This window comes from Poecilia latipinna, unplaced genomic scaffold, assembly GCF_001443285.1.
Source record: "Poecilia latipinna isolate Pla-1442-1.1 unplaced genomic scaffold, P_latipinna-1.0 Scaffold37, whole genome shotgun sequence".
Classification (NCBI taxonomy): Eukaryota; Metazoa; Chordata; class Actinopteri; order Cyprinodontiformes; family Poeciliidae; genus Poecilia; species Poecilia latipinna.
The window spans coordinates 550,025-565,903 of NW_015112653.1; the positions used below are offsets into that span (position 1 = coordinate 550,025).

A 15,879-nucleotide genomic window follows, 5' to 3' on the forward strand; every position below is an offset into this window, starting at 1 on the left:
ATATATATATATATATATATAAATGTGAAAATACTGTATTACATATATGTTAAATACTTGAATGAACTTGAATGAATACTTGAAATCTTTCATGCATTGTATCAATAGGTAAATGCACAATTGTGTCACTCATCAGTCTTCATACCAGTCCATCTTAATCTGTTGTTGTGACAAATGCAATTTCTGAGAACTAAAATAAATAGATGGAAGAACAACACCGAGAATACTTAGTCTAGCTTTCCTGCTGTAAAGAAATCATTAATTATTAATGCTAAGAGGAGAGGCAATGCCCCAGAACTGTGTGCGAGAGCCGTTCCTGCAAAAAGCAGTTTTGCTATCTTAAACGGAAACATTGTCATTTTTAATCATGTATTAAGGACTAAAATAGTTAGCATTACAAAATCAACATATTGTCTTGTGATTTTCAAAAGGCTGCCAACAACTAGCAACATATTGCTGCATGTTTTATGACAGATGGTGTCGGTCAAAAGGATAACATGGAACAACTTTGTTCCCTGCTGAAAGACTTTTTCTCTCATTCTGCCCCATTCTAAATCAAAGGTAGACAAGTCTGAACTTAGAGTGGATGTAGTTTACTATTAGATAACTTCGTATGTCTTTGTACTTCATCTGACTTCATTTTTAAACTTCTCCCAGATACTGGAAGAAGCTACCTTTGATTCTTCATCCCCTACTAACGGCATCCATGCTAAGGAGTGTTGTGGTCAATGCACCCTGGTCGCTTTTGGTGTAGTGCTGTCACCAGTCAGGTCTCAGTAAGCAGTTATGGTGCATTTCTACCCTCAAGTCCCTGGAATTCAAACACTATTAACCCTTTTAAGGGGTGTATTATGTAAAATGAACTTTTTTGAACTTTATGTCATAATGTTTTTCCCTAATCAGCAACATACCTGGAGTGTTACTTTAATTATTTCATCCATGTTTGAGAAATGCTTGAGTCTCCATGGCAGCCATTCAAGGGCACCTAAATGCTTGCTCTACCACAACAAGCGTTTAGACGCTTATTTCCACAAAGCTCCTCCTTGGAGCTGCAGTTCCCATCAGAGCTTCTGCCTCACAGAGCTCCGCTACCCGGTGACTTGATTTTGACTTGAATTCATGTTGGTGTTTTTTCACCTCTAAGGAAATAACATAGCTCAGATGAAAAACAGAATATTTTATTTTTTTCTTTTAGCAAAAAGTTACCTTGGAGAAGCATCTATGTCTCAATCACTAGAGATTAGCTAGGGACCCACTTCATATTTGCACAATTTGTGTTAATTTGACTTTTTCCCTGTAAAACCCTAGTTTTGATTCTTGCTTTCTGCTGAATGAATGCTTCATTACATTTGCGTCAATGCAACAATTCGTACCTTATAGCAATTGATCAAATTTCCATGAGAAAAGAAAATGCTTTGAATGTTATTTAATGCCTGGGACTGGTACGCCATTGAAAGTCATTCTTTTGTGTTATTTCATTTTAAATGTGGCGTTCTTGTCGTCTTGATTATCCATCAGTTAATGGGATTGTACCAGCAAACCCCAGAGAAAAGGCGATGACACTGACACAGTGTATACACTCTGCATTCAAATTACTGTTGTGAATGACTTGGATGTTTAACTGAATGTGGAATTAGTTTACATCAGCATTCAGCTAATAGCCTCAGAATTACAATATGTTCCGTGTGCCTACTTTGAAATGTGCTTGTTTCTGCTTTCGTTGTAAATAACTGGGACCTTTAGCTCTAAATTTCATTTGGTTTTAATACCACGGGGAAACAAGCGAGTTGTAGTCTGTCTAGGCTCAGATCTAATGAGCCCTATATTATTTCCACATGACATGATCATAATGCCAGAAAAGATGTTGCATTTTCATTTATTTGTGCAGAATTCGCCAACATGCTTTTAAACTAAATTCATTAAATATTCTCTCCATGCCTATGAACACTCCCTCACAGATAGTCTATTGATCCTAACCCCTTGAGCCATAGCAGGCGGGTATTAATTTGCTTGTAACAGCATATTTTCCCGTGTTTGTTTGTGTATTCAGTGTGTTTGATTCAGAGCTTTCAGCAACTATAGTCGAATGACTAAATTAATTTTAAATTTTTTAATTGCATATTTATGAGAAAAAAAAAATATTATCAGGCAATTGTGTGACTTAAAAGGAAAATATTGCAGCAATAACAAAAGATGTATTTTAGGTTTACTTATTCTGTGATTTTTTTTTTTTTTTACTTCTTGTCAGTTTGCAGTTGGAATGTTTCCTTGACCTGTCTATTCAATTTGCATCTTATTTCAGCCCAGTTCCCTCATATTTCCTGTTCTTAAGTTTACTCTTGCAAAATTGCAAATGTGTTTCCTGTTTTTTTAGATTTTTTTTGGCACTTTATTGAACAGTAAATTGACAGGAAATGGGGTGGAGAGAAACGTGTAAGACATGAGGCGAAAATCATGAAACGGGGAATTGAAACGAGGGCAATCACGTCGAGGACGATAGCCTCTGCACATGGTGCGCATTGAGCCGCTCAGCGCCCCTACATGTGGTTCTTTTAGAATGAAGGAGTGCCCATGTTTCCTCCACCACTGAATGATGTAGTTGAAAGAAGTTTAAAGACTCAAAACTGTCATCCAGTCTGATTAAGTGTGTTTGGCTTATACCTGCATTTGAAAACTGTTTTGGCTTCAAGCACTGTTTTACTTCCCTTTGACTTGACTTTGACTTCCCAGTTAAAAGTAAGAAAAAAAAATCTAAATTCAGTGTCTCAGAAAATTAATACACCATATTAAACCAATCAAAAATTGATGTTTTAAGCGCAAATGTCAGGCTTCTAAAAAGTATGTACATTTCTATGCACCCAATACTTGGTTGGGCCTCCTCTTGCATGAATTACTGCATCAATGTGCCGTGGCATAGAGGCAGCAGCTGGTGGCATTTTATAGGTGTATTGGAAGCGCAGATTGCTTTGATAGATGCCTCCAGGTCATTTTCTTGTTGGGTCTGGTGTCTCTCATCTTCCCTTCACCTTTTCTCCTTAGCCCAGGTAAGACACCTCTGATGTCTCTGATTCAGGGTGACTTCTTGGAAAGGTCATTATAAAGCCCTGCTCTCAGTCCCATAGAAAGTTTCTAACTAGAGCTGAAAAGATGTCTGTGAAATCAGATATTTACATACAGTGAATAAAAAGACATGAAGACATTTTTTTTTCCTCACTGTTTGAAGGTATATCGGACCAAGTTTTCTTGTTTTAATTTAGTTAGAATTACCAAAATAATTTCTGTTTGTTAAAAACAAGAGAATTTGGTGAGAAGATTTTTTTTTCTTTTTAATAATTTTTCTATTTTTTTTGTATCATTCATCAAATTGAAAAGTGTACATACATTTGGTTAAGTATCAGGGATAACCGTCTTTTAAAATATATAACTTGGGTCAAACTTTTTGAGTTTCCTTCCAGAAACTTCTATAGGTCAAGTGTCACATTTGAGTTAATTAGAGTCACACCTGTGAATGTCATACCTGAAACCACATACCACATTTCTCTCTTGTTTGACACGATGGGAAGAGCAAAAGAAACCAGCCAAGATATGAGGAAGAGAGTTGTGGCACTGCACAAGTCTGGCTCATCATCAGCAGAAAGGTTGCTTGCAGCTATTCACTTAGCAACCAGAGGCTTCCTGTAAAAATGTAATGGGTGAGAGATATCACCTCTTGACTGGAAATATTTGAAAGAAATACTGAGCCATATATTGAATTCAGAACATAGAAGTGAAACAAAAACAACTAAATCCAAAGCTTTATATCCTTGCAAATTGATCTTGGAAAGAAGAGGAAAGCTGGACTCATACCCCCAACATTGATCTCAGAAGGGATGAGAGTGGCTTCAACTGTGACTCCATAAAAGGCTTGTCAGGGAGGACCAAGGGACACAGCAGATGGCAGAGACCATATGCTGCGAGTCTCTTCGGCCACGCACTCTGAGGAATACTTCAGAGAGGTGGCCTACCTTTGCTAGTTTATGCACAGGACACTTTGAATCAACTTGAGTCACAAGATTATTTACACAGCACACCCCTGTCACAATGTCATGAGGTCCACATAAATATCTCTTTAATTTTACACAGCAAAGAACTTCCAAAACAAACCCAGGTGTGGAGAACGTGTGCCTGATGACGCTTATGAGGCAGCTTGGGTTAGCACCTTGAGAGATGTCATGAAAAATTAACATTTTGATTCTGTAATCAACAAAAACAAATATTGGTACTGCTTCCTTTAAATGTTAAACAAAATGCAGTTGAAACATCTGCGATCAAATCATATTCAGGAGGATTTCTGAATGTCCTACCTTTTCGCTGTAGATACATCAGGAAGATAAGAATAGCAAAGCACATGTTATAAAAGGTTTCTATGATGAGGGACTTTGTCTTACCACATACAGGTGAATACTAAGAGGCACTACGTTAAAATGACCGTCCACCTAATCCTTATTATGGAGAATTCCCAGTGCAGTTCAAAGTCCTTCTTAAAGAACCACTCTGCATACTATTTAATTTATTTTCTCCAATGAATTCACAAAGCAGATTGCACTAAATACATGCAAAAGTTCAGCAAACAGGAGTTTGCTCCTGTTTTTCATCAGGTCACAGTAGTTCTTGCTCCAGCTCCAAACAGAGAATAGATCTAAGACACACAAAAAAACGTACATTTTTCAACAATATTTAGATAACTCCAGGTTCTGATATGATGAGAAAAGTCTCAAAAAGTTAAAAATGAACCAGATTTTGTAGTCTAATTACACCACTTTAATTTGACTTTATAAATAGAAAATATTCTTCTTTAGATCCTGCCACGGCCACCTCCAAGCAGTAAGGCAAGCTCTAAGACAGTTCTCTAAGACTCCAGTACTAAGGGATTGGTGTCCATCAACATTTTATTTTTTTAATTTATGATTCTTATTTTCCTTTGTTACATAATGCAGAACAAACATGCATAGTAAAAGAAAAACAGAACATCTTATTAAAATCTTAATTTGTTTAGTTCCTGTAAAGGTCTCTAAACAATGTCCATTTTTCCCTCAGTTCTTCAGCTACTGTTTGTTGTTGTCAATGTAAATTTCTCCATGTTCTGAATTTCCTCCACTACGTCTGTCCAATTGTTTAAAGTGGGAACCCACCTATTAAACTCGGGGAAAACAAAATGTTTTACTTTAATCAATTTTTTGGGATTGTGGAGTCCCTTGGTAAGAACCTCCAGAAAGATCAATTTCCCTAATATTCCAGACTGACAAGGTGTTACATACTTGCTGGTGATTATTATTCTTATCTATTTCTTTTTCTTCCGTCTTCTTTTTTTTTTTAGTCGAATTTGACAGACTTGATATAGTGACAGAAGTATCTCCTGGCACCTGATAGTACCGTGTGTGTTTGTGGATTGAGGGAGATAAATTTACATATTTAGGTATTATGCACATTTTTTGATGCACCTGTTTCTGTCTGCTACCACATCATGGTAATTTTGACTTGATCCATTTCATGTATTTCGCACATGTGTAGACATGTCTGTATAACTGGGTGTGTTCTAGCCCAATTTTGTTTGTATGTTAATGGTTAACTATATCACTATTATACTGCCTTTACCCTAACCCTCAAGTTAAAGTATAAATACATTTTGAAAAAAAAAAAAAAAAAAAAAAAAGGGGGGGGGCCCACCTTACCCCTTTTCCACATGATGGCTTTCTTGGTCACTGCCAAGAAAATTTGAACCAAAGATTGGTCTTTACTTGGAATGTTACTTTCTAATAAATAACTCAAATATAAAACTGCACCTTTTTTTGGGTAGCTCATATCCTAGGATTTCCTTCAATCATTTACAAACAAAAGCCCATTTCAGCTTTGTACATTGCCAAAAAACTTGTGAATGATCTACATCTTTCTCGTAAAGTAACAGCACTAGTCTATGGTAAATCAAAGCAATTAGATTTTTTCTTTTGTAACTTATGTAAATTAGTAAATATAAATAGAAATGTGTATGACGATTCATGCATGGGGAGCTACTCCCTTTTTCTTGATATGTATTTATGCATATCTGGTGAATAGCAAGTAATTCTACCCAGCTAAATTAATTTATGTAGTGTCGTTTTAACCTTTACCACTTAACATGACAACCAGATCCAATTTAGAGCACTGAAAGAAAGCCAACTCTTTTAAATCTTCTTTTAGGGTTCCCTTTGCATTGGTAATAAGCTGGCTGATGTCAGTTGAACTGTTTAAGATGTAAAAGTGACAGGACGTGATCACGGAGTTTTATGACATTTTGCACTGGTTTTAATGAATGCCTGAGAGCATGAATGCCCGTGTTTCATTAAAATTAAAATAATAAATACATTTTTATAGCTTTGCTCCATTGTAGGAAAAGGGGTAAAACATTAGTATGCATTAAATCTGCTGCTGCTTTGGTATTAATATGTTAATAGAAGTAGGATCTGCTCCTCAGTATGAATGTTAAACACATTGATCAGAGCAAAGGGAAGCATTGCTCTGCTCTGTTAGTCATGGACAAATAGACAATGAATGTTGGGCCTATTGTTTCAGCCTTACTGTCCTTTTGATATTGAATGACTTGCCAAAGGCCAGCTTTGAGATGAGACCATTAGTTGGAACTCCCTTCAGCTACTATTCTTGGTTTTGCTAAGAAATGTAGACAATTTATCTGGGAAAACATTTTGTTTTGATAATGGTGTTTGAAAACCCCTTCCAGCCTCCTTGGATTGTCATGTTTCTTCTCCCCCACGCCCCATCTTTGAATGAAAAGACATAAATTAAAGAAACACAAAGGTTTAAAGCTATGCCATGCCATAACTTCATCACTGGGTGACTAATAAAATCTACTTTCATAACAAAAATATTAAGGTAGTTTCTCTAGTAGTGTGCAGGATCGTGTTCTTCCTTATAAAGGACTAAAATAAATTCAAATATGCGTTCTGATGAGGTTAACCAATCTGTATGTGTTTAACCTAGTGAAATGTGTTACTGAAATAAACTTGTATTCAAGGTTATTAAGTCAGTTTTTAGATCTCAATGGGGAATTATGAAAATTACAGAATTATTGACTGGAGATCGACTACAACATCTCTGGCTCCTGCATTTCGGCTAGTTTCTCCAGTTGCAGACACTATTGAGGAACCCATCTGTCAAATTAAAGAGGAAAGCTCTAATATTGATTTCACTGAATACGAGTAGGAGGACAAAATCAGCAGGAAAGAGAGTGACGGCAGGCTTTTGGCTAAGACTGTTCATGCTTTTTTTGGGGGGGGTGGGGTCCACATATCCCGTGATTTCCCCCATGTCCTTAGACTTTGTAAGATTGTTATTGCCATGGATTCTGAAATATGTAATGCAGTTTGACAACTTGCTGTCAACGCCCCTGAAAGGCTGCCACAGTTTGCGTGACGAGAAGAGTCACACGATTACTTTTAAGATATTAAAACCAACTCATAGTGAAAGCTGTAGACAAACCACAATATATTTACTCAGGGTGGGATGAAAAACTGCAAACAGATGAAACAGCGGTTCCATTAAATCACGGCTAAAACCCGCCTCTTCAGAGTTGCCTTTGATCAGCAGTAATTGGAACATTGATCAACATATTTGATGGTGGCATTTGACAAAATGCAATGTTTATTGTTTGTTTCACAGCTGGCGACTGCGTGATGTTTTAAGATGTAAAGCACATTGAGAGCTGCCTTGTTTCTGAAACGTGCTACACAAATAGACTTGACTCAACGGGTCACCTCTTTTAAGTATCAATGTGGGCACACACAGTTACTCTTAAGTTTAAGTTTATTTCAAATTTGACACAAACTGTGCAGGTCTCATTCTCAACTTGCTGCTGCTTTTAACTCAACTCAAAGCAAATCAATTCTCTCATTGTAAAACAAGCTGATATGAACAAGTGTTGAGCTGAGTGCACTGCTCATTGTAACCTTTGTAAAAGCTGCTTTGGGCTTTTTTTCAGTATTGAAGCCTATTAACTGAATGAGTTAAGCTGGTTTAGAAGGCTAAAAGTAATAACTTGGAAAAAAAAAATATTAGCATATTGGTTCTACTTGGGCAAAGGAAATTGCCTTTAAAACTGTAGATGACATCGATGCGAGTATTCGTATTAAGTTAGCTCTGTGAACCGCACAGCCTGTTACCAATGTGTGTTCTGTGCTTCAGTAGATGGATTATCTTCGAGGCCACAGTGCTGTTTTAACCTTGTCTGGAAGGTCAGGGCACTTTGCTGAGTGCTGAAGTCCCTTGAAAGCTTCTTCCCATATGTTGAGGTACGACAGGCTTATTTTTAAGTAATGTTTTGCTCTGTTGAGACTGCTGGAGCACACAGAGTTGTTGTCAGTGTAGACTTTTTTTTTTCTTCTTCTTTTTTTTTAACTCTTCCTCACATTCCCTTGAAGAGACCATATTCAACAGAAAGGGTGCACTGGTGAGATCTGTCCTTGCTCCTTTCGACAACAAAATCCTTTATTTCATTTGAGTGCTTATTAATACAATTTAAAGTATTTTTATTGGGATAAACTTGTCAAGTGCTTGTTGTGTAGAATAAATCTCATCAGCGGTTGTGTATAGCAACAGATGGAGGAGGAGCATTGAGATGATACTCTATAAGGTTAGAAGAAAGCATAAGAGAGAGCCTGGCTGTGCATGATGCAGAGAAATGGTGTAGAAACAAATAGTCCAATATTGCTCTCTCTGTTTGCTCCAACTTTATGAAATATCTTCTGCAAAAACTAAATAGGTTACACTTATGAGGAAATTTAATTTGCTTTGTTAAACAGTACCAATAAGTCAACATTTACATCATGCATTGCCTGTGCAACAGCCATCTAATGCAAACTACATTTTCCAGGATTAACTTTCAGAAAGAACAAGCACAATGCTCTGAGTCAATTTAAATCTTATTGAACCTAAAAAAAAAAAAAACATTTGAAAAAGGGAACATAAGCAGAGCTGCATAACATAAAAAGAAACTGCCCAGAGGTTATTGAAAGCTACACTCTTCTTTATCTGCAGCAGCAGGTATTTGAGATGATTTTATGTCCCTTTTTTTTTTTTTTTTTCGCTGAAATCACCCAGCTATTCTAACTGGGTCATCCTTAAGAACAGCTGTCTGTACTAATTTCCTTCTTCAACCTCACACGAGCCACCAATGAACCTCCACCAAACCCTGCATCTGTCTCATCCAGTGACAGTCACTGTCTGATCTTGATGCTTTTACCTTATGAGTCATATTAAGTGTTTTTAGTGTTATATGTTACTTTGCATTGAGCTTATCTCTGAGTATCTGACACCTTGTATCTTTGGGCCCTGCAGCTATGTTAGGGTGAAATCTGGAGGTATGTCCCTCCTCATGAAATATTTAATTCCTTTTTTAACTTTTGGAGGTTTTACCAGAAATAATAATACAAAATAAACTTTCTGAAATTTTACTATGAGTCTAAAGATGATCTTTAAAAGCAATTACATCCTGTGGGCCTATTCACTAGCTATACGGTGTGTTCATTTTTTTTTTTTTTTTTTTTTTTTTTTGTCTCACATAACTGATGATAATCGATTAGTACAGATTCAGGAAGATGTGTATAAAACAATTGCATCTGCAGAGAAATAAAATCAGCATCTGAATGCAGCTTGTTAACAAAGGGAAACATGAAGTGTTCTAGAAAGTTCTGGTAGATGAACGCAATGGCTATGAATTTCAGTAAACCAGACACCTGAGGAATGTGACATTTGCAGTACATGTCTAGTATTCTTCTGGGCTGCATAGTGGCGGTAGAGCTGTTGCCTTGCAGCAAGAAGGTTCTGGGTTCTATTCCCGGCCCTGGTCTTTCTGCATGGAGTTTGCATGTTCTATCTGTGCATGCGTGGGTTCTCTCCGGGTACTCCGGTTTCCTTCCACAGTCCAAAAACATGACTGTCAGGTTAATTGGCCTCTCCAAATTGTCCCTAGGTGTGAGTGTGTGTGTGCGCATGGTTGTTTGTCCTGTTTGTCTCTGTGTTGCCCTGCGACAGACTGGCGACCTGTCCATTGTGAACCCCGCCTCTCGCCCGAAACATTAGCTGGAGATGGGCACCAGCAACCCTCCCGACCCCACTAAGGGACAAGGGTGTAAAGAAAATGGATGGATATCTAGTATTCCTCTGTGTGCGATGGCTCTTGATCCACAGACTCCAGCCTTCGCTCACTCCTGGTGAAGCTCTACCAAATTCTTGAATGGATTTTGAGGGAACAATTCTCTCAAATCTGTTGTTCTGCCTGTTGCTGGCACATTTTTTCCTACCACACTTCTTTTATCCACTCACTTTTTCTGTTTATATCCTTGGATACAGAGCGCTGTGAACAACCAATTTCTTAGCAATGACCTTTTGTGGCTCGCCGCTTGTGAAGGATGTCAATGGTTGTCTTCTGGACGTCTGTCAAGTCAGCAGTCTTCCCCGCGATTCTGTATCCTACTGACCCAGAGAGAGAGACTGTTTAAAGGGTCAGGAAACCTTTGCAGGTGTTTGGCGTTAATTAGCTGATTAGGATGTGACACCACAAGTTTCCATCAATGACCTTTTCCACAGTATTCTAATTTTCTGAGACACTGAATTGTGGGTTTTCATTATCTGTAAGCCATAATCAAAATCAAAATTACAAGAAACAACGGCTTGGAATATATCACCTCAAGTATGATGAATCTGCTGTAGGTTTTAGATGCATCCCTGCTCCACCACAACTGCATCAAATGATTGAATTACCTCTTAAAGGTCTAGTATCATGTCATTCTTTTGTTTCAACTGTGTTGGAGCAGGGATGCATCTAAATCCTTCAGGCCATTAAATCTTGACGACTGGGTTTGAAGACTCCTGCACTACACAGTAGTTTTGAATAGAAGCAAAGTCAACACACTAATTTTCAACCAGACTTCAGCTGGTTCTTTTGGGTCAAACACATTGAGAAAAACTGCAAATAATTAATGTGGCTAAACCTTCTTAGCAATTGTTTTGAGAGAAAAGATATTGGTTTTATGCAAGCTGTGAACACAAGCAGACATTTTGTTTAGGCAAAGAAGTCATCAAAGGTAAAAACTTCTACATTAGAAGGCATTTTCTTTCCTGTCAAACATAATTCTCACGTACCATTATTCCCCACTTTGATCTGACTTTTTTTTTTTTTTTTTTTCTGGGATATTTGTATTAGTCAAAGCATGAGCTAAGATATATCTCCATCTGTTACACTTTGAAACACTTACCACTGTTTCACAATCTCGGGGCAAAAATTGATCTGAACAGACACGTTTTTTCGTGGGAATCCATCTTCCTTACCTCTGTTCCACAAAGATGTCTCAGTTTTCCTGCATAAAATATAATTTTTGTACCAAAAGGGCTCACTCCTTACTCTTTCTGTTGACGATAAGCAACAACTTGTAAAAAATTATTTATTTTTTTAAAGGTAGCAATCCAGTATATGTCTACAGTGATACAGAGTCACATAGCTCAAGGATTGGCACAGATGGAACGTCAGTTCTGCCTTTCTTTGTGAACCTGATTCAAAAGCCTCTTTTTTTCAGAAAAAGTATACTGTAAAACTTCTACAAAAAGGCAAATTGTGATTTATTTATGTTTCATATTTTCAATATTTCAGGCTTTCTGTCTTAAATACATTATATGCTCTTGGACTTATTATTTAGTGTTTGCTGTATTGAAAATGTATTTTCGGCTCATGGTTCACCCAAAAGCCGTTCTAAAAGAAGGCAGCAAGTTTTATATACTTATCATAAAGGTTATATACCATAAAGGCAGTCATACACAACCATAATAACTGACCAGCACTTTACTTTAAGTTTTCCGTGAAGATTCAGTATTATTTTACAGAGCATACAGTAGTCAGCTGAACTGCCAGGCATTAATTTTATGCAAATCCCTTTCGCCATCGAGTCTCACGCCTTTCCTCATTGCAGTGTTCACACATTTATTAACACAAACATCCCCCTCACATTGCCATATTACGGTTTGTAAATGAGGTTTCAAAAGAAAAAAAAAAATCTGTTATTTTGTTTTGGCTTCATGAATATTGAACATAAATTCTGCTTTGTGTAATACTCATTGCTAAAAATAGTGTGCCCTCAAGCACGTAGGTCTGCCTTAACTTTAGGCCCAACTTGTGTTGCAACACTGAGTTAGATTTCAGCAGCGAAAGGATTGCTCCACGGTGTGCCATCACATGATTTGTGATATGATGAAATTAGAAGTATTTCTGTCACGATGATCATGAAATGGAGCCGAAAAGAGTGCATCCATCAGCTGATCTTGTTTAGCTGCACGCTGAGGTCACCGAGTCCGAGGCAGCACACGCCATTTCTAAAATCATCAAAAGTGAAGCCGGCTACAGTTTTAGGATGAATTTTGTCGGGCGGAGTTTGGATTATTTGTGTCTCCTCTTTTATTGGCCGCTGATGAAAATGAAATTATGAGGGTCATAAAGTTTTCCACGAGTACTTCCACGGTTACATCAATTATGTGCTATGGGAGGATATTTTAAAATAATATTTCATCTGTTTCACCAGAGGCAAAAGTTAATAATAAACACCAGCATTTCATTTCATTTAATTCTCTTATTCTCTTATTTCATTGCACAAATCAGTTTATTTCGCAAGAATAAAAGTCAGACTTCATTCACTGTCTCTGACTAAAAATGCATTTAATTTCTCCTTCCAATTACTGTCTCAATACTTGCTAAAAGAAAGTAAAAAGTTTGCGAAAACCCATACTCATTAGAGAAATTAGCAATTTTGTTTGTTGTACTTAAAGTTTATGAAAAAAATGAATCTCTAGATCACATTAAAATTCAAGTTTGAATGAATATCACAGACCATGTTGTGATTTGAAAAATATTTATAAAATTTCTTATTTGCTGTACTGTTTCAAGCACAGACCTTTTCCCTTAGTCAAAAAAAAGAAAAGCCTTAAAGATATTGTAATTTGCATAGGCAACAGTCAGACCATAATTACTGAGCGTGTCTTATTAATTATGTACATTGAATCAAAGCAGATTTAATCAAATTCACTCATGCTGTAAAGGCATCTGAAGGGCGATAAATAAAGGTCTTGTGGACCAGAGCCACTACTTTGCTCATTATAAAAGGTCTGAATTATTTGCTTCATATTAAATTTACTCTAAAAACAAATTAGATTAAATACTGAACACCCCAGTTATCAGCAAAGGACATCCTCCTTTTTAATCCCAACTACTTTAAAGTAATCTGGGAACTTTAGACAGTATGTGTTTTTATTTCAACTTGGTCAAGTGTTATCTTTATTTATTTATTTTTTATCAGTTCAGCAGTAATATAAAAATACTTCTGCTTTGTTTTCCTTTTGCAGGAGAAGATCTGCGTGTTTGCACCTATGAACACACCTGTTGTACCCAAGAAATGGAAGACCGATTTGGTCAGCAAAGCAAGCTGGACTTTGAAAATCTGCTTGATGAAACCAGTCACACGTTGAGAAGCACATTTGTCTCCAGACATAAAAGATTTGACGGTAGGTCTTTCATTCCCTAATGTTTTTCCTCATATTTATTTATTTTTTAAATGTATTTTCTTTTGAAAATGATTTAAATACTCTGTCACCATATTGCTGTCGGCTGCAGGAAGCAAAAATCAAAGGATTTATACTGCTAGACTTAATTGTAAAGAGTTGTCTGAAGTTTTTTTTTCTTTTTTCTTCCGTTCGGAGGAGAGGAGTTGTGGAAATCTCATTAATATGCTTCTGTTTGGATTAAACAAACAGTTTCTTGTGCAACGAATTGACAACGTGCATAGTAACACAGAGACAAACTACGGTATTTAGGCTGCTTGGAGTTTGGTGCAGTGTCTGATTTTTGTCTCAAATATTATTTCACTCTTCAAATCACCATCTGTTTAATTAGTTTCTTTTAAATTGGAACATACTGAGTTTTAAATTAAAGCTCTTCATCTCTCAACATTTTAGCACTGTTTTTTTTTATTTCTCGCAATAATTATTTTTTAGAAATATAATTTTGTTCTCCAATCATTAGACTGTGTTGATAGCCGCAGCTTATCATGCATTTACATAAGTGAAACTTCCTCTGACAAGTGAAACTTGTCAGAGGAAGTTACCTGTCAGCAGAAAGATTTCTTATTATTTTTATTTACATATCCTTTTAATTTTAATAAAAACTTTTGAAATATTAAAGCTAAAGAGCCCTTTAAATCTCATCTTTTATAATTTTAGAACATTATCAGTATTATCACATGAGGGTAATAAAATGTATGATCATTAAATCTTGGTAATTATTACTGTGCAAGATTCCTATCAAACACCCTCAGCAGATGGTACACCTTGTGAATCTATGTAAAAAGGGTATAAAATATATTTATTCTTCACTTCAGCTGTCAAAAGTTAATCCAGCCTTTGATTTGAGACCATTTACTTTGTGGGAGGAAGAAATTGCATAGTGATAAATGTTATTAACAAAGTATGGAGGTTCTAACTTATTTTTTAAAGTTTAATCCAAATAATATAAGATCCTGTTTTGCATTTGGCATAAATATAGCTCATTCTACTCAGCCACTCTTTAAAAAGGAAGATACAAGAGAACATATTTAAGTAGGACAAATCTGCTTATTAATCTTTGTTCATCAAGAAATGGTTGCAATTCAATTTCATCACCCCTAAACATGCACATACCTGCAGTCAGAGCAATATTTAAAAAAAAATGAATACACCTAGAATTGCGACAAACAAGGCTGGATGATGACCCATATTTATCTTGGCATCATGTAGCATCATTGAGGATAATCAATAAATGTTTTTTTTTTTTTTAATCACAAGCTCAAAGTTAAGAACTGCAGGAAAAAAAATCCATCTTGGTGCCAACCAGTTGTCAGGATAAACACCGAGACATATGACCAAATTAGTACAGAAGAGGTTTAGACTCCAGATCAACCTTCTTTCCAGGCTATCTCATTTTCCAAAGATAAACCCCATAGATTTAGAAGAGAAAAGGGCAAAATAGAGAGCCCCGATTTCTGAATGTTGTAGAGATCATGTGCAGAAATCCCTGTGTCCTTGAACTTTGAAATGTTATAGAAGAAAAAGAAGGAGCAGTGTTGTCTTTTTTGGTGCAAAGCGTGAACTGCAGGAATGAAAATGGTTGTAGCACCGACAGTTTAGTTAAATTACAGTTATTTTAATATTGAGTATTTTCCCCAATTAATAAATACACTCAAATCAAATCAAAAACACAGCATGTTTGATATTTTTATTAAGGAATAACTAACAAAGACTTCTATAATTGTCACACTGCAGTCAACCTCTGAAATAAAGAGTAATTATCTGGGGCTGTTTATAGTTCATTGGGATTTGCTGCAACAGTCTCCACAGCAGTGGGATGCTATAAAGAGAAATAGGAAAATCTGAAACCTCAGATTACAACCTAATATGTTAACAGTTTTGGGAAAATTTGTTTTACAGGTCTTACATTGTATAATACCGTATTAAAATATATTTTAGCATGAAACTGTTTCACAAGTACAGAAAAAAAATCAAAAACATAAAATAATTATATAGTCTAGACTCCTAAAACGTCATACAAATTACTGATCTACACATTACATGTTTTACCTGTTTGCTACACTTCGTAAACTCATATCATCACCTTCCTAAAATAATGGCCTAAGTCAGTGGTTTCCAAATATGTTCTGCGCCCCCTCTATGGATTACAAATGGCTGTCTTGTTGAAACGACGCGTGAGACAGGGGGGGGGGGGGGGGCGTCCGCCCTTTTTGGGGGCAAAATAGATGTTGGGGGCGGAAAAAAAAA

At 36.4% G+C, this 15,879-nt stretch overlaps 1 protein-coding gene across 2 annotated transcripts in view; it reads left to right on the plus strand.

Annotated features, from left to right (window-relative positions):
- LOC106954947 (glypican-6-like) overlaps positions 1-15,879 on the plus strand; it is a 113,485-nt gene that overhangs the window by 18,396 nt on the left and 79,210 nt on the right. For both annotated transcript variants that reach the window (XM_015044800.1, XM_015044808.1), the window contains exon 2: positions 13,417-13,575. In XM_015044800.1, coding sequence (XP_014900286.1) covers positions 13,417-13,575 — 159 coding nt within the window. The remainder of the gene's footprint in view (positions 1-13,416; positions 13,576-15,879) is intronic.